The 18811-nt window shown below is 40.5% G+C and overlaps 1 protein-coding gene across 2 annotated transcripts in view; it reads left to right on the top strand.

Annotated features, from left to right (window-relative positions):
• The window catches only part of DHX36 (DEAH-box helicase 36), an 84777-nt gene extending 66099 nt beyond the window's left edge, over positions 1–18678 (top strand). Inside the window, exons 19-25 of one of the 2 annotated variants that reach the window (XM_040349213.1) lie at positions 2872–2958; positions 4168–4251; positions 4373–4472; positions 4547–4637; positions 7484–7604; positions 13143–13295; positions 17887–18678. In XM_040349213.1, coding sequence (XP_040205147.1) covers positions 2872–2958; positions 4168–4251; positions 4373–4472; positions 4547–4637; positions 7484–7604; positions 13143–13295; positions 17887–18111 — 861 coding nt within the window. In that variant the 3' untranslated portion in view covers positions 18112–18678. The other variant, XM_040349214.1, reaches the window with a different exon arrangement.
• The last annotated feature ends 133 nt before the right edge of the window (positions 18679–18811 follow it).

The raw sequence follows: 18811 nt of genomic DNA, 5'->3' as shown, positions 1-18811 counted from the left end.
ATCCAGTCTCCAGGTTGTGCCACCTGTACAGGTATTATCCCTGTGACACTTTCACTTTTACAAAGTGCGCCCTATTGCAATATTTATATGAGATGCTGCAATGTCTGGGATAATTTTACTTTAATGGGATTGATTATATTCAGTGGTTTCTGATTGCAGCAGTATAGCGTATGTTAACCCCTTCACTGCTTAACACTTCTTGTCCATTGAGGGGCAGAGGAAGTCTTTCACCTTCAGGTTATACTGCTGCCTACAGGAGGATTGGAGTCCTTGCCTGATCAGCATCTTTCTGTTTCTAGCAATTTGGCTGTCTTCTCAGTTTTAGACGATCCTGCTAGAGGGTCATTCAAACCAGATTATCAGACAATACACCAGAAGTGGCATACATTACCTACGGTATCAGAAATCTTGCCTCAGCAAGAGAGGTAGAATGCATCCTGTCTTGGGTAGAACTTCACTTTCCAGTCTTGTCTGCCATCCCAGGCATGGACCATGGCAGGCAGACTTCCTCAGCCATCAATGTCTGGACCCAGGGGAGTGGACTCTACACCTGGAGGTGTTTGGGACTGATGTGGGCCTTCAGGTTTAACAGCAAATTGAACAGGTTTCTCTTCAGGTACAGGCATCCTGTAGCAAAAGCTGTAGATGTTCTTGTAGCTTTGTGGGATCAGTTCATCAGGACTCTTGATGAATGCTCCGTGAATTCAACCAGATCATCCGGATCTTCTATGTCCAGGTCTAATTTACCCTCCTGCTTAGATTTTAAAAACATGTCTGTTGAAGCACAGCTTCTGAGAGACATCTCTGAATCTGTAACTCCTTTGATGTGGACAATTTGGAACTATGCTTTAGGCAATGTCCATCATCGAATGTAGATGGCATACGTCACCCTTGTGAAGGCATATGTCAACTTGTGTTTTTGGGAATGAAAGCTCTTTTTTCCAGCTGCTCACAACACAAGTTGGCAGTTTATCATGTCTGCATTCCATTGAATTGCAAACTGGAGGTCCAATGTAAACTGGAGGAGAAATGAGGAGACAGCACTGCACAGCAGAACGATGTTCTGTCTGACATCATAGAAGGAAAAAGTGGCATGAGCTCTGTGTGCACTGCTTATGTCCCATTTCCGGAACTGTCATTCCAAACCCGTCTACATTGCTCAGTGTTCTCTGATAGCTAGGCTGGCAAGTCTAGCAATCCAACAACACAGTTCGGCAACTCCTACACAATTTAAAATAGGAACAGGTACTATGTGCACAGGATCCTCTGGGGGGCTACCAATCTTTATTTTTGTTATGGTAATAGTTTTTTCAATAACGGGTTGCTGGGGCTTTTTCTTTACATTCTTCAGTCCCTGAGGTACACGTACATAGTAACATGCATCCTCTACCTCTATCATTCTTTTCCTCTACAAAAATATGCAGTTCTCTTACAAGCTACTATTAAACTTATGGTTCAGAACAATTAAAAGAAACTATATAATTTCTAAAAGAAAATCCAAAATGATGGTCCCTGCAATGTACATTTATAAATACTTGCCTCTCTTGGTGAGTAGCACAGTGTTAAGATGATACACCTGACAGAAAAATCGTTAAATTTATCAAGCCATTGTGTACAGTTTTGCAGTAGGAGCTGGTAGAAGGAATCGTAACGGCAGGGAATTTGGCCATTCCAGAATTTTGAAAGTGTCCAACTTAAACACAGCAGAGTACAGGGGTACAAATTTGTATTGCAGCCTCTTCAATAATGCAATTTTTAACTTTTTGGTATTATATGGTATTAAAGTTATATTCTGATGCACAATATGCTCTATAAGATTGTTTTTGCCCCCTTTGACAACCCATTCAGAGGAATGTATATGAATACTGTATGCAGAAGCCCCTGTGAGTTGTAACAATGTAGCCACCTGTACATCTCATTTCTCGTACATATTAATAATACATTTCGGGCCAGTTCACACCACATGCAGTCCGGTGCGGTTTTTTTTTTTTTTTTTTTTTAGCATCAAAACCGCATGGATAGTAGGTTATATGATTTTCAATGGCATAGTTCATACCAGTGCGGTCAGTTCCAGGAAAAAAAAAGTAGAACATGCAGCATTTTTTCTGCACTGGATTGTACTGGAACACAGTAAAACGCATCAAAAATGCACTGGAGCACTCATGTCCTTTATAGGTTAAAAAAAAAAGAGGGGGAAATGCACTGCACCGCATAAAAAGCACCAAAAACGCACTGGAAGGCACCAAAAACGTGCATGTAGAAAAGCATCCGCAATGCATCTGGACTGTTTCTATGGTGTGAACTAGCCCTTACAACACTTACAATTTGGCAGGAGCCCATTCTTGAACAGAAACCCAAGACCGTAAATGGATCTAGTTTTCTGAAAAATTGCTAGTCCAGATGCATTACTTGATGATAAAAAATAATTTGTTTTTGTTTTTTAGCAAGGAACATACATTCCACATTAATTATGCTACCAAAATTGGTGTGTACTGTAAATTGCCTCCAGCATTGCCCCTGTTTCTTCTTGCCGGTGGCTGCCATTTTGCTGTTGCCCAGACCCCCTGAGCAGCAGCAAATCTTTAAGTTGTCAGACCGTGTATTACTGGATTTTAAACAGCCTAGGCATATATTTAAAGTTTTGCATAGCTGTACCTGCCAAAGGGACCAGGCTGAAGTGATCTATCAGGACTTAATTTTCTGACTAAAGTTCAACTTTAATGGGTTGGAAAAGCCTCTCAGTTTTTGTTTACTCAAATGTTGCTGCATACTTAGAGTTGTAAGACCTTTCCAGCTGACCAACATAGGGCTTTAGGGAAATTGAGCTTTTATGGGGTTATTTTCATTTCATCTTTTTTTTTTCCTTTTAAGGGTAAGGAAAAATTGGCAGATGCAAGAAGAAAGGAACTGTCCAAAAATACGAAGAGTGACCACTTGACTGTTCTGAATGCTTTCATGGTGAGCAGTGATGCATTTTTTTTTTTTTTTTTGTACCTACATTACAGGACAAAGGCTTTCATTAATCTAAACCATGGGTTATATGCTGCCATGTTCAGGTGAGGACATTGACAAAGTTGTTAGGACAGCCCATATATACACTCTCCCACTCACAGCAACCCTTGGTTTTTTGCTAGTGTCCTTAAGTTATGGATGACATCTATCTACTGGGAGCAGATTTCTGGTTTGACTCCTAATTTTACCTCTAAGACTTAGAAGATTTCTTACTGATCTTGGCACTGAGAATTCTTTCTCAACCCAGCTGCACCTGCAGCCACTGCAGCTACCTCTTTCAGCTTCCAGTTTGGTGGTTCCTTTGCAGCAACATCGAGGAATGGGCACTGCCACATGAAGATGCAGGGGGTGGCCTGTAAATTCACTTCTGGTACTGGACCCTGTGTTGGCACTTACCTTTGGTACAATGACACCCAGTTAGCTGCAATATGCTTTCCAGGGAAGTGTTGTCTCCACCATCAAATAGGTTTTAGCGCTAAAAATAGCACCTAAATACCGCCTGAAAAACTCCTGCCCTGCAGTCACAATGTGAAGGCTAGAGGGCTTTCACACTGAGGCGGTGCGCCAGAAGGACCGCTCCAAAAGTCCTGCTAGCAGCATCTTTGGAGCGTTGTGTTTACCGCTCCTCCACCTCTCCTTCCCATTGAAAGCAATGGGAAACCGCGGTAATACCGCCGGCAATGCACCTCTGCAGAGGCGCATTGCCGGCGGTATTAACCCTTCTTCGGCCGCTAGCAGGGGTTTAAACCACACCTCTAGGGGGCGAATCCCGCCCCAATTCCGACGTTATATCGGCGCTTAAAATAGTGCCGCTATACCGTCAGCGCACCTCCCGCCCCATTGTGAAAGGGGCCTTGGGGTAGATTCCTGTGATTCTCCTTCACTTGCATTAAAATAATGATACTGCACAGCAAACGGGTACAAAGGAGTGATAGTATAAAAAAAATAAGACTAAGCAAGTGTGTATTATGTCATAGGAAGAAGACTGTTTCTTTTTTTTTGTGTGTGTGTGTAATTCTCCCTTATTCTGTAGTGTTCTAAAATGAATGTGGCACCTTTTTGTCATGATTTTAAATTCAGTCTATTCAGTTTATTCTTCTGTAATTGAATAGTAGTAATGTATTATTGCCCATTCATTTTACAAAAACATCTTAGGGTTGGGAGGAAGCTAAGCGATATGGACCAAAAGCAGAGAAGGACTACTGCTGGGATAACTTCCTGTCTTCTAATTCACTCAAGGTACTATCCTTTCTTTTTATATAAAATCATGTTTGGTTAGTTACTCATACTCGTGTCAATAGTACACCCCTACAATATAAAGCAAATGTTCCTGTTTTTTTTTTTTTTTTCTCCTTTTTAGATGCTAAATGACATGAAAGGGCAGTTTGCGGACCACCTGGTTGGAGCAGGTTTTGTCAGCAGCAGTAATCCAAAGCATTCTAAATCTAATATCAATTCAGGTGAGTGGTAATCTTAGATCAGTCTGCTGTCCGTTTTACTTTTAAAGTGTCCAATAAGGTTTTTTTCTTTCTAGATAATGAAAAGCTCATCAAGGCGGTTATCTGTGCTGGATTGTATCCAAAAGTGGCTAAGATTCGCCCTACCTTCAGTAAAAAAAGACAAATGTAAGTGATATAATTTGGATGATTTTTTGAAAGATAGACCAATGAAGAGGTTCAAGACTGAAATCTGTTTGTTTATTTTTCCAGCAATAGGCCATAAAGAGATACTATTGGTTTGCTCTTGTAAGGACTGTGTATGCAATGGGCTCTCCCCTTCCCAGTTATAATCACTTTACCAACACTCCTTTGGTCATATAACCGTAGCAGGTCTAGAGACTGACGGCTAGATTCCAGCACTGTCACATATGAAGGTTACATGCTCCTTCATGCCTGGAGGCACCAGTATTGTTGCCAGTGGCAAAGGAGTGCTGGTAAATGGAGTATAACTGGCATGGAGGTCTGCTCTTCAAACACATTGTCACCTTGCCCTTCATGTTAATATTTTTCTAAGAATAGTGCTATATATGGTGCAGTGGGTAGCTTATTTAATTTTTAAGCAAAGGCTTCTTAGATTTAAAGGTGTTATTAAACCCAGGACCCTGCATTCACTATAACACAGAAATTATTATTATTGTAAATATAAACTGCTAAAGCCCTTTTCTCATCAGCAGGATATAGCAGTCTTGTGACTTCTATCAGTGTCCAGCTGAGCACTGGTTAAAGCTTGTAGGAGTTGTTTTCATTCTCCTCTGACTGTCCTGTGAGTCTGCTTAACCTCTGTCTGGACAGTGCTGATTGCCTTGAGCTGATCACATGCACCCCCCCCCCCCCCCAAAAAAAAAAAATTCTAGCAATACCCACCAGACTGAGCATGTGCAGAGTGCCTCCTAGGGTTCTGTATGATCAGGGGGATGGATTGGGGACAGAAGGAGGTAGGGATCAAAGAAGACAGGATCAAACGGTCTTCGTTCCACAGTCAGTATAACAAGCATGCTTTACTGCATATACAGACTGATTTTACTGTTGTGGGTTTAGTAACACTTAAAAAAAATCCCACCAGAAAAATATGGGCGCATAGATAACTGGGGTAAAAAAACACCCCTGCAAATTTTGTCTAACAAATGAATAGTTTTCCATCATTGCTACCATTACAAGGTCCAGTAGTTTTGTTCCAGAAATTCAGCTGTGTAATCTAGTTATTGATTTTTGCTATTGTTACCCTTGCTTTGTAGGTTTTCAACTCTTAACATAAAGAAGCTGTCCCTCAATATTCCTCTGTCTGCTGATAACATATTTCACCTATTCATCATTAAATATCTGCATCATGATTTTGCTTTATTGTACAGTACAGGCACAGCCTGTCAATCATAAAATATGGGTTATATGCTGCACTTTCAGGTGATTTGGTTCTGGCAAAGCCACTGCCTCATACACGTATCTGTTAAAACTCTTAAAATGATCTTGCGCTAAAGAAATATATAAACCAAAACGTGCAATCTGCAATGGTAATCTAGTGCTGAAAGATGAGCTATTTTTTTTATTTATTGTAAGAGTCCATTCATTTGTATATGTTGCATTAAAGGTTTTTTTTTCAATACTACTATCAGAGGTCTCTTTCCTCCTTGCTTGTTACCTGGGCACAGGTTGAAAATCTTCCCACTCCCTCCCCCCGTCTTTCCCTTCAGGAAAGCTACATCTTACTGGATAGTGGAGAGAAGTAGAGAACACTATACAACAGAAATCCCAGTTGAAGACTGCAGAGATGAGTGGGGAAAGTTGATGTGCCCGACTTATTATTTTTAAGGTGAGCGTTCTGCGGTGTAGGACAATCACCATGGTTCAATACTCCAATTAAGAAAACCTCTATATCAGGACCATTGAAGCATTTAAGGACTGGTTCCTATGTCTGTAGTCCACCATATGGGACTCCCTGGGACTTTATCCATTCACTGATTCATATTGAACTATCTTGCACCATTTGCACTTATTGAGTATTGTATTTTTGCACCTTATGCACATGCCCACTTTATTGATTGCTTTGTTATTTCACTTTATTGATGATTTTATTTAGATTTTTTTTCTCTGTGGTATAGTAGGTGTCTGTCTGCACCCATTTACATTGCATTTCAGTTTGTCTAGGACTCATCTTTCAGCACTATATTACCATTGCAGATTGCACGTCTATGGTTATATATTTCTTTAGCGCAAGATCATTAAAAACAGCTAGTACAGCTGGGGGAAATGATTTTAAGATGTGTGGTATCTGTAGCCATGGACCAGTAGACCCTTTTCAAAGGCTCCACCTCACTCCTATGCTGAACCAGCCGGACTCCCCCATGCTATGGTCACACCTCACAAATGTCTTTTTAGAGACTCTGGGCCCATGTGCATCTGCTTCTGTTTAATGATGCAGGTGCCATTTTGGTACTCCTGCCCCTTCTTGGCACATGTGCGGTAGGTATTTTGTTATTTCAGGCATGAAGGTCAGCTTTCAAAGTGCACAGCTGTGACACTTTTGACACTTACTTTTGAGTATGTTCCTTTCTTTATTCTAGAACTTATTTATAGCATGCTTGTTCAAGGTATGTGACCCAAAAACTTTGCAGCCAAACACTGCCAGGCAACTGGAATATCCCAGGAATTACCGTAACCATTTCTCATGACAGGTGTACAGTAAAAAAACAAACACTTCTGACTTTCTAGACATGTGATGTGCATAGTCTCCGGCGCCCCTTTTGGCTGTACATAGAGCTTTTATCGTACAAACTCTCCCAGGATTTAAGGGGCTGTGAGGGAAAGGTAAAACCAGGAAATACTTCAGTCTGCGCCATTTCTCGATTCACTTCTTTAAATACAGTTACAATGCGTGGATCACATTGGCACTAGTACTCTGGTTTGATGTATTATCTTGTAATTATGTGTTTATCAGAAGGCCATGTTAAAATATTAACGCAATACATTTTCATTAGGGTAAAAGTTTACACAAAATCAGATGGTAAGGTCTGCATTCATCCCAAATCGGTCAACGTGGAAGAGACAGAGTTTCACTACTCCTGGCTGGTCTACCACCTGAAGATGAAAACCAGTAGTGTAAGTATCTTCTCCTTTTTTCGGCTTGTGTTTAAAGGATAAGTTCACTTATTAAATTTTTTTTATTTTTTTTTTATTTTATTTTTTAGAAATGCACATTTTTTTTTTTTTTGCAGGTAAAAAAGCCTGTAAAGAATTGCAGGTCTCCAGCAGATCTGCCAGTGTATCTGTGTGCCTGTACATCCCATAAGGGCAAGCAGATACAATCTGACAGGAAGAGAGAATGAACTACCACGGCATCCAGAGTGCTGTAGTAGTCCGTTGAAAACTACAAGCGAACAGCCACAAAGGCTGCCGAGCCTTGTAGTTTTACATTCAGAAAAGATCAGAAGATCCCCATTAGTTGGCAGATCGGGGAGTTGCCGGGGCTGTCTGTTCGTAACATGTTGCATGATCTACAGTGCCTTGAAAAAGTATTCATACCCCTTGACATATTCCACATTTTGTCATGTTACAACCAAGAACGTAAATTTATTTTATTGGGATTTTATGTGATGACCAACACAAAGTGGCACATAATTGTGAAAGGAAAATGATGATAAATGGTTTTCAATTTTCTTTTTACAAATGAATATCTAAAAAGTGTGGCTTGCATTTGTAGTCAGCCCCCTTTACCCCAAGGCTCCTTTCACACGATGACAGATCTGCTCAGCAGAGTCTGCCAGCTCAGCGGGAAATCGCTCCGCTAATCTCCTCTGAGACGGCAGATGACAGGTCTGTCTCCGCTCACTGAGCGGGGAGAGACCTGTCGGAGCCCCACTGATTTCTATGGGGAGATCGGATGAAAATGGACAGCATGTCCGTTTTTTTCAGATCTCATCCGATCCACCAGACGGATGGTTGAACGTATCGCTATTAGGGATGAGCCTGATGTTCGAGTCAAACATAAGTTAGACTCGAGCATCGGGTGTTTGCCGAATTTAGAACATTATGGGGCATTCACGGCAAATTCGAGTGGCACGGAACGCCCCTTTAAGCACTGCTAGATCCTATGATTGGCCAAATCATGCACCTGACCTGCATGCTTTGGCCAGTCATGGCTCAGGGGGCAAAACAGTGGGGCAAAAATATTTAGTCAGCCACCAATTGTGCAAGTTCTCCCACTTAAAAAGATGAGAGAGGCCTGTAATTGTCATCCTCTACTTTGAGAGACAAAATGTGGAAACAATTCCAGACAATCACATTGTCTGATTTGAAAAGAATTTATTTGCAAATTATGGTGGAAAATAAGTATTTGGTCAATATCAAACGTTCATCTCAATACTTTGTTATATATCCTTTGCTGGCAATGACAGAGGTCAAACATTTTCTGCAAGTCTTCACAAAGGTTTTCACACACTATTGCTGGTATGTTGGCCCAATCCTACATGCAGATCTCCTCTAGTGCAGTGATGTTTTGGGGCTATCGCTGGGCAACACAGACTTTAAACTCCCTCCAAAGGTTTTCTATGGGGTTGAGATCTGGAGACTGGCTAGGCCACTTGAGGACCTTGAAATGCTTCTTTGTCATTGGGATCATTGTCATGCTGAAAGACCCAGCCACGTTTCATCTTCAATGCCCTTGCTGATGTGAGGTTTGCACTCAAAATCTCATGATACATGGCCCCATTCAATCTTTCATGTACACAGATCAGTCGTCCTGTTCCCTTTGCAGAAAAACAGCCCCAAAGCATGATGTTGCCACCCCCATGCTTCACAGTAGGTATGATGTTCTTTTGTTGCAACTCGGCATTCTCTCTCCTCCAAACACGACTAGTTGCGTTTCTACCAAACAGTTCTACTTTGGTTTCATCTGACCATATGACATTCTCCCAATCCTCTTCTGGATCATCCAAATGCTCCTTGGCAAACCTCAGACAGGCCCGTACATGTACTGGCTTAAGCACGAGGACACGTCTGGCACTGCAGGATCTGAGTCCCTGGCGGCATAGACTGATGGTAGTCTTTATTACGTTGGTCCCAGCTCTCTGCTGGTCATTCACTAGGTCCCCTTGTGTGGTTCTGGGATTTTTTTCTCACCGTTCTTGTGATCATTTTGACCCCACAGGGTGAGATCTTGCGTGGAGCCCCAGATCGAGGGAGATTCAGTGGTCTTGTATGTCTTGCATTTTCTAATTATTGCTCCCACAGTTGATTTCTTCACACCAAGCTGCTTGCCTATTGTAGACTTGCACCTGGCTGGGAAGACTGAATCTGCAATTTTGTTTCTGGTGTCCTTCGGCTCTTTGGTCTTCACCATAGTGGAGTTTGGAGTGAGACTGTTTGAGGTTGTGGACAGGTGTCTTTTATACTGATAACAAGTTTAAACAGGTGTCATTAATACAGGTAATGAGTGGAGGACAGAGGAGCCTCTTAAAGAAGATACAGGTCTGTGAGAGCCAGAAATCTTGCTTGTTTGTAGGTGACCAAATACTTAAAGTGGAGGTTCACCCAAAAAACTTTTTTTTTTTAACATTAGATTGAGGCTCGTTTTGTCAAGGGGAATCGGGTGTTTTTTTTACAATCGAAGCAGTACTTACCGTTTTTAGAGATGCATCTTCTCCGCCGCTTCCGGGTATGGGCTGCGGGACTGGGCGTTCCTACTTGATTGACAGGTTTCCGACGGTCACATACATCGCGTCACGATTTTCCAAAAGTAGCCGAACGTCGGTGTGCAGGCGCCGTATAGAGCCGCACCGACGTTCGGCTACTCGTGACGCGATGTATGCGACCGTCGGAAGCCTGTCAATCAAATAGGAATGCCCAGTCCCGAAGACCATACCCGGAAGCGGTGGAGAAGATCGCTCTCTAAAACGGTAAGTACTGCTTCGATTTTAAAAAAACTATCCGATTCCCCATGACAAAATGACCATCAATCTAATGATAAAAAAAAAATTTCGGGTGAACTCCCGCTTTAATTTCCACCATAATTTGCAAATAAATTGTTTCCAAATCAGACAATGTGATTGTCTGGATTTGTTTCCACATTTTGTCTCATAGTTGAGGTATACCTTTGATGACAGTTACAGGCCTCTCATCTTTTTAAGTGGGAGAACTTTCACTCATGGTTAGTGTTTGGCTGAAGCCATTATTGCCCAATTGAGCCCGATCAAAAGTTTACATACCCTGGTGATTTTGGCCTGATAACATACACACAAGTTGACACAAATGGGTTTGAATGGCTATTAAAGGTAACCATCCTCACCTGTGATCTGTTTGCTTGTAATTAGTGTGTGTGTATAAAAGGTCAATGAGTTTCTGGACTCCTGACAGACCCTTGCAACTTTCATCCAGTGCTGCACTGACGTTTCTGAGTCATGGGGAAAGCAAAAGAATTGTCAAAGGCTCTGCAGGAAAAGGTTGTTGAACTGTATAAAACAGGAAAGGGATATAAAAAGATATCCAAGGAATTGAGAATGCCAATCAGCAGTGTTCAAACTCTAATCAAGAAGTGGAAAATTAAAAGTTTTGTTGAAACCAAACCACGGTCAGGTAGACCAACTAAAATTTCAGCCACAACTGCCAGGAACATTTTGGGGATTTAAAGAAAAACCCACAAATAACTTCAGGTAAAATACAGAACTATCTTCAAACATGTGGTGTGGCTGTTTCCAGATGCACAATAAGGAGGCACTTGAAGAAAGATGGGCTGCATGGTCGAGTCGCCAGAAGAAAGCCATTGCTACGCAAATGCTACAAAGTATCCCTCTTACAATGCACCAAACAGCACAGAGACAAGCCTCAAACCTTCTGGCACAAAGTCATTTGGAGTGACAAGACCAAAATTGAGCTTTGGCCGAAACCATAGATGCTACATTTGGAGAGGAGTTTACAAGGCCTATGATGAAAGGTACACCATTCCTACTGTGAAACACAGAGGTGAATCGCTGATGTTTTGGGGATGTGTGAGCTACAAAGACACAGGAAATTTGGTCAAAAAAGATGGTAAGATGAATGTAGTATGTTATCAAAAAATACTGGAGGAACATTTTGCATTCATCAGCCAGGAAGCTGCTCATGGGACGTACTTGGACATTCCAAGATAATGATCCAAAACACAAGGCAATGTCGACCTCTCATTGGCTACAGCAGAATAAAATGAAGGTTCTGGAGTGGCCATCTCAGTCTCCTGACCTCAATATAATCGAGCCACTCTGGGAAGATCTCAAACGTGCAGTTCATGCAAGACAGCCAAAGAATTTACAGGAACTGGAGGCTTTTTGCCAAGAGGAATGGGCAGCTTTACCATCTGAGAAGATAAAAAGGCTCATCCACAAATACCACAAAAAAATTCAAGCTGTCATTGATGTTAAAGGGAGCAATACACAGTATTAGGAACTGGGGTATGTAAACGTTTGATCAGGGTCATTTGGGTAGTTTATGTTGTCATTATGATTTATAAAGTGTAAACACAGTTCATTGATAATAAATGGCTTCAGCCAAACACTAACCATGAGTATAAGAAATGGCCAATAAATCATAAATTCTGCCAGGGTATGTAATCTTATGAGCACAAGTGTGTGTGTGTGTGTGTGTGTGTGTGTGTGTGTGTATGTATATGTGTAACACAAATTGCCGCAAAAACACATTACATGCCTTTCTGCAACTTCTCCATTGAAGTATATTGAACCAAAAAAAAAAATGGCACCGTTTTGTGTTAAAAAGTACTTACCCTTTCCAAATACGCAGCAGCTGAAAAAAAAATCATGTATGTGAACGTGTCCCATAGGAAAACATGTAAATGAACTGTAGTGTGTTTCTGCAAAAAGCACCAAAAAACAGAGGGGTGAACCCAGGCCTGAGTAGTTTAGTATCATAATGGGGTTAAAAAAACAAATAAGTACAAAAAGAGCAAATTGCTAATGTACGGGGTTAATTTTTTTTACTGTGGGACAGTGAAAGTAATATTTATAGTAGCAATTTGCTTTTTTGTACTATAAAGGGCTAATTTTAGTTGTTTTAACCACATTATGTTACTGGCCGATTAATCGATTATGAAATTAATCGATTACAATTTTCATAAATCGATTAGTTGTCGTTTTTTTTTTTTTTTTAAGTAAAGGGAATGTTAGAACCCCTGTCAGTTTTTGTCTTTCTCTCTGATGCAGGTTGGATGCTTTCCCTCACGTCCTGTCTGGTAAAAGGTTGTGCCCAGAACAAAAGGAATGAGGAAATATCTCAAATGGAAATCGATGGCAGTAAAACCTGACAAAAGTTCTGACCCCTTCCCTGAGCTATCAAAAAAACAATTGCGTTAGGCCCATAGCTGAAATGTGAAAGTGTCTCTGGGCTTTTGGTTGTTAAAGAGTTATCTTTTTTTAATTTGACTCCCCAAGGAACCAAGTGCATATATTGGGGGGAGGATCTCTCTCACCATGCAGCTTAGAAATGAAGGAGATGGTGTGGAACGGGACCACATCCACATGCTCTATGTACTTCCCCTAGGGAGGAAAAAAATATTTTTTAGATTTTCTTTAAATGTTCACAAAGATCTGTTTGTTGATGAAACTCAATTATTGTTCACAATAAATTATTTTGATTTTATGTCAATCACTACAGATTTACCTGTATGACTGCACAGAGGTCTCTCCATATTCACTACTTTTCTTTGGAGGAGATATTTCCATCCAGAAGGACCAAGGGCAGGACACTATTGCTGTCGATGAATGGATTGTTTTTCAGTCGCCTGGTCGGATTGCACACCTGGTCAAGGTAATGCTACTGCACAAATCCCCCTACAATACTAACCAATCATACTTTACTGTATACTTTACATAATCCTGATGTAGTAGAAAGTCTGCAACCTTCTTTCATATTCCTTTTTCATATCCCCTCTCATTCTATCAATATCAAACACCATGCTTTAGCCCTTCATTTATTTTATGAGCACTTAAAATAGATTTAAACACATTCACTAAAACATTATACAATATTTAAAATGTTTGTGTAATTCCAAACAGTGGCAGGCGGTTGCAAACCGTTAATTCACTGTTGTGACACCTGGGTGGGCTTATGGCACAAGCTCTGCGCTCTGAGCCCATTCTATTTTGAAGCCTATTAGAGCCTATGGCTCTAAACGGGTGCTTAAAAAAAAAACACCCCCACGGCGATAGGGACTGGCATGGCGAGAGGGGCGGAGCTGTTGCTGTTTCCAAAACTTGTTGTTTAGACTTTAATATGTAGCACAGTGGTTAGCACTTCCACATAGCACCACCAGGGTCGTCGGTGTGAATCCCAACCACGGCACTACCTGCCTGGAGTTCCCACTTGCTCCCTGTGCGGATTTTCTACGGGTACATCGGTTTGCGCCCACACTCAGACATGCTGGTAGCTTAATTGGCTTCTGTCTAAATTGGCCCTAGTATGTATGTGAATTAGGAACTGATGTGAATGTATATTTATATGAAGCTCTGCATAAATTGTTGGTGCTATATAAGTGAAAGAGTGAAAATTCCGCGCCAACCTAATTAATTAAAAAAAATAGGAAAAAAGCTGCTCCTCTTGAAACAATACTGAATTGTGAAAGTTGAGAATAGAAGATAGAGGGCGCTAGACTACACACATAAATGGTAATAACCAATGCCACATAAAGTGTATAACAAAATAAATATTCTACAATAAAGTCAATACATATGCAGACGACTCTATAACTTCTGTGAAAATCAATCACTTGAATTTTTGTGTTGAAAAAAATTTAAATATTGAATCCCAAAAATGTGCAAAAATTTGCAGATGGCTCTGCAGGATGAAAAACACAAACACTGAAGTCCACTGTGTTAAGGAAATAAATCAAGTCCCAATATTGTGCATGAAACATAGTACAATCTTCTCAATCTGCTGTGATCTTCCTAGATGAAGAAAAATAGAGAGTGCCACCACCACATTTATATCTTCTTACACCCAAGGTGTGTTGTAACTTAAATGCTCTTACCACAACTGGTTGACTACTTTAGTTAAAAAGATAGTCAAATAAACTTTAGCAGGATTGTGCCTGCACACATGGTGACATGGAAGATATGAATGCACCTCAGCTCCAGGCGTTCCAAATTAGGATAAATATGCAAGAGAGTACCAGGAGAATCCAATAGCGTAATAACGTTTATTAAAAATGAACTATAAAAACAAGGAAAGCCAAATGGCCTCTTACTTTAAAAGGTGCCTACCCGGCACTGGGGCTGCAGACTTGTCACCGCCAATCTGCGGTTCAAAATTTGGTTCAGGGAGTGGAACGCCACCGCCGTAGCTCCACCAGGAGATCCTAGCTGTCAGCTCACAGGACGACGTCACGTCACGTGACCAGGACCGCCTCCGACGTACGTTTTGTTAGAAAAATGTATTCTAACGAAATGTATGTCGAACGAAACGTACGTCGGAGGCGGTCCTGGTCACGTGACGTCCTCCCGTCCTGTGAGCTGACAGCTAGGATCTCGTGGTGGAGCTACGGCGGTGGCGTTCCACTCCCTGAACCCAATTTTGAACCGCAGATTGGCGGTGACAAGTCTGCAGCCCCAGTGCCGGGTAGGCACCTTTTAAAGTAAGAGGCCATTTGGCTTTCCTTGTTTTTATTGTTAATTTTTAATAAACGTCATTGCGCTATTGGATTCTCCTGGTTCTCTCTTACATATTTATCCTAATTTGGAACGCCTGGAGCTGAGGTGCATTCATATCTTCCATGTCATGTGTGCAGGCACAATCCTGCTAAAGTTTATTTGACTATCTTTTTTTACTAAATTAGTCAACCAGTTGTGGTAAGAGCATTTAAGTTACAACACACCTTGGGTGTAAGAAGATATAAATGTGGTGGTGGCACTCTCTATTTTTCTTCATCTAGGAAGATCACAGCAGATTGAGAAGATTGTACTATGTTTCATGCACAATATTGGGACTTGATTTATTTATTTATTTCCTTAACACAGTGGACTTCAGTGTTTGTGTTTTTCATCCTGCAGAGCCATCTGCAATTTTTTGCACATTTTTGGATTCAATATTTAAATTTTTTTCAACACAGGAATTCAAGTGATTGATTTTCACAGAAGTTATAGAGTCGTCTGCATATGTATTGACTTTATTGTAGAATATTTATTTTGTTATACACTTTATGTGGCATTGGTTATTACCATTTATGTGTGTAGTCTAGCGCCCTCTATCTCGGCGCTATATAAGTGTACATGGTGACATTGCAAAAAGCATCCTGTTATATGGTCACAACTGTCTCCTAGTTATGCTCCTGCATTGTCACATTGATACTTAGTCCCCAGGGGAGACGACACATTGCACAGGCATATAGCAATTGGTTCTGAGCGATGTTCTGCTGATAATGGAAAGATTTAGTCGGGAAGTGTCTCAGTGGCATCAGCATTACTTTTCTTGCCAATCTTTCAAAGACTGCCTTGCTTTCTTAAAAAAAATCATGGTCATGAGCCTTATTTTATATTTCTACCTTGTGGGAATGGTGCTGTGGGATGATGTAGGAGGGAGTTATTCTGCTTTAAAGCCCAATACCAAGTTTTGTGTTGCTTACAATAGTCTGTTTGGACCAAGGTTAGCATGCTTAGGAATTATGTACAGCATCACAGACTGCAGAGTCACACGTGTGCACACCACACTTTATTCCTGCCATTTCAGCTTGAGAGTGTGTTTTTGTTTTTTCCCCACTATTGTTTCTATTGGCAAGATAAGTTGTTTTGCTTCACTTAGTCCTTGCTGCTGCCTACACTGAAGTAGCTTCAGCCATTGACCCTTTCCTGCTTGTCAGCAGCTGATTTTTGGGTACCCAAGTTTTTTTTTTTAATGATTTTTAAGTTTAAGATGCCCCAATCTAGCAGAGCAACACGTCTGATTCCAAGTGTAGTTCCATTGAATGGAGTCTCTAGCTCATGACCCAATAACAGTTCCAGGGTGGCCAAAAGTGTCCCCCCGAGAGAACTGAAAATAACAGCCTGGATAGTTGACCGCCTACTTGAGTCCACACACTTCTTAAAATCTCTCTTAGCTCCATCAGGTGTGAAACTCATTAACAAAGAAATGTCATTTGTAAAAATAAAAAGAAGAAAAGTGCAGCGCAAAATTACAATTTAAATAATAAAAATATATAAATGAAATAAAATGTCCAAGTGTAGAATAAAGTGTCCTTTAAATAAACAAATCCGGCAGGGGTGAGAGTGAAGAGGAGACACCAGAGGAAAATCCACCACCAAGGTAAGGATGGACTCTCACCTCATTGCTTCGACCCATAAAGAGTCACAAAGCATATCAGCATCCAAATCTCAGTCAGGACCAGCCTCCAGTCTCCAGCATAACACCATATCACATAGATATCCACAGGTCACCATAAAAGAAAAACACAAACATCTAAGTGCTCTCTGTATGTACCGGGGATATTTTAATAAGGAAAAGTGGTACACTTACATTTAAAATCACTCTAAGCCGAGTGCGAGCAAAGCAGCATGTACAGCAAAATCCAAACACAGCGGCAATGATCGAGGGTGACGTCCGTCGATTTGTGACCCTTTATGGGTCGAAGCAATGAGGTGAGAGTCCATCCTTACCTTGGTGGTGGATTTTCCTCTGGTGTCTTCTCTTCACTCTCACCCCTGCCGGATTTGTTTATTTAAAGGACACTTTATTCTACACTTGGACATTTTATTTCATTTATATATTTTTATTATTTAAATTGTAATTTTGCGCTGCACTTTTCTTCTTTTTATACTTTGGGAATTGTTTTATGAATACATTCACAGTGCTGGCTTGCATTTTATTTTATTGATTGTCATTTCCCAGCGCTGAATTTTTTCTACTTTCACATTTGTAAAAATAAAACACATTTTTGACTACAAATAAAAATGAAAAGTCCTTTAAAAAAAAAAAATAATAATAATCCAGTTGTAAATCCAATGTCGGGCACAATCGTCTGTGTGTGGTGACTGGGCTTCTCTTAAACAGAAAGCTTGTTATTGCTATCCATATATTTCGAAATTTAAACTTTGTTCAAAAAGTTAGGTGACGATCATGCTAGTCAATGAGGACCATGCATAAAGTGCTCCATAGTGTTTAGGTATATGGCACTTTTATATCCTGTACTTTCAATGGACTTGATTCCTTACTTTTGCTGTTGTACAAAAAGTAGCCTACAATCTGTAAGATCACCATAAACTGTCCTTGTGTATCATTCCTCCTGGAGCACTCTGCAAAATCCAATATATACTGTAAAAGGCTAGAGGGAGACCCCATGAATGTTTGCTGAAGAAAGGTTACGGTCTTCCAGAAATTCATTGCGATTGTTTATTTACTGCGTCTCTTGTAGGATTTGAAGACAGAGCTTGATTCCCTTTTGCAAGAGAAGATAGAAAATCCTCGACCTGTAGACTGGAGTGAAACGGAATCAAGAGACTGTGCTTTTCTTTCAGCCATTATTGATCTAATAACTACCCAAGAGAATGGGGAGGCCAAGAATTTTGCCCCTCGACTGCAGCCGAAGAAATCGTGGTCTTGTGCAGCCAATTTTCAGTACTATCAAGCAAGCAACTAGTTTTGTTTTTGTTTTTTTTTGCTGTTGAACAGCAATTACTTTATCTGCCACTAGAGGGACCTTCAAGCTATTGCACTGATGTAGAAGAACTGTGAGAAATGTAATTTTGTACATTGATGTGCTGGTTCATTATTGGTCTGTAAATGGCTTTCCATGTTTTTATACATGGTTATGAAATGACATTACTGTGCTCAACAGTATATGCGACTGTAATTTAAACACCTGCAAAAATATATTCAGATGTTGAATAAAAGCAGGAGATAAATTCCTGTCAGCCCCAAAAAGTGAATGTTTTGTTTAATGTCTGTACTGTAGTTGTATTTTTTGTTAAAGAACTGTTCCGATTTCTCACATTTTGTTTAGCAAGTTTATTATATCGTCAATGGCTTATTTATGCTCATATCAAATGGTATTGCCTCATATGCTATGCTCTGAGGGAGGCCAATTCTGTGTGTACAGGAAGAACAGGACAAGACATGTCATAAAGGAGAAACGCCTTTTTTTCCATAAATTCCAATCATGTCTTGCTATTGTCTTCTCTAATAAAAATTCACCTTTTCTAATGTTCTTGTCGGGTTCCCTGTTTATTTCCCATAGTCTTTCTAAGAATTTGTGTTACACATTTCCATCAAGGGTTAATACTTCAACCTGGAATTTGCAGTGTGAGAAAAACTCAACCTCCAAAAAAAGCTTATTCAAA

The sequence above is a fragment of the Rana temporaria genome, chromosome 4, assembly GCF_905171775.1.
Source record: "Rana temporaria chromosome 4, aRanTem1.1, whole genome shotgun sequence".
In the NCBI taxonomy this organism is placed as follows: Eukaryota; Metazoa; Chordata; class Amphibia; order Anura; family Ranidae; genus Rana; species Rana temporaria.
The sequence above is the reverse complement of the archived record's forward strand: the minus strand, read 5'-3'. Positions and strand labels throughout refer to the sequence as shown.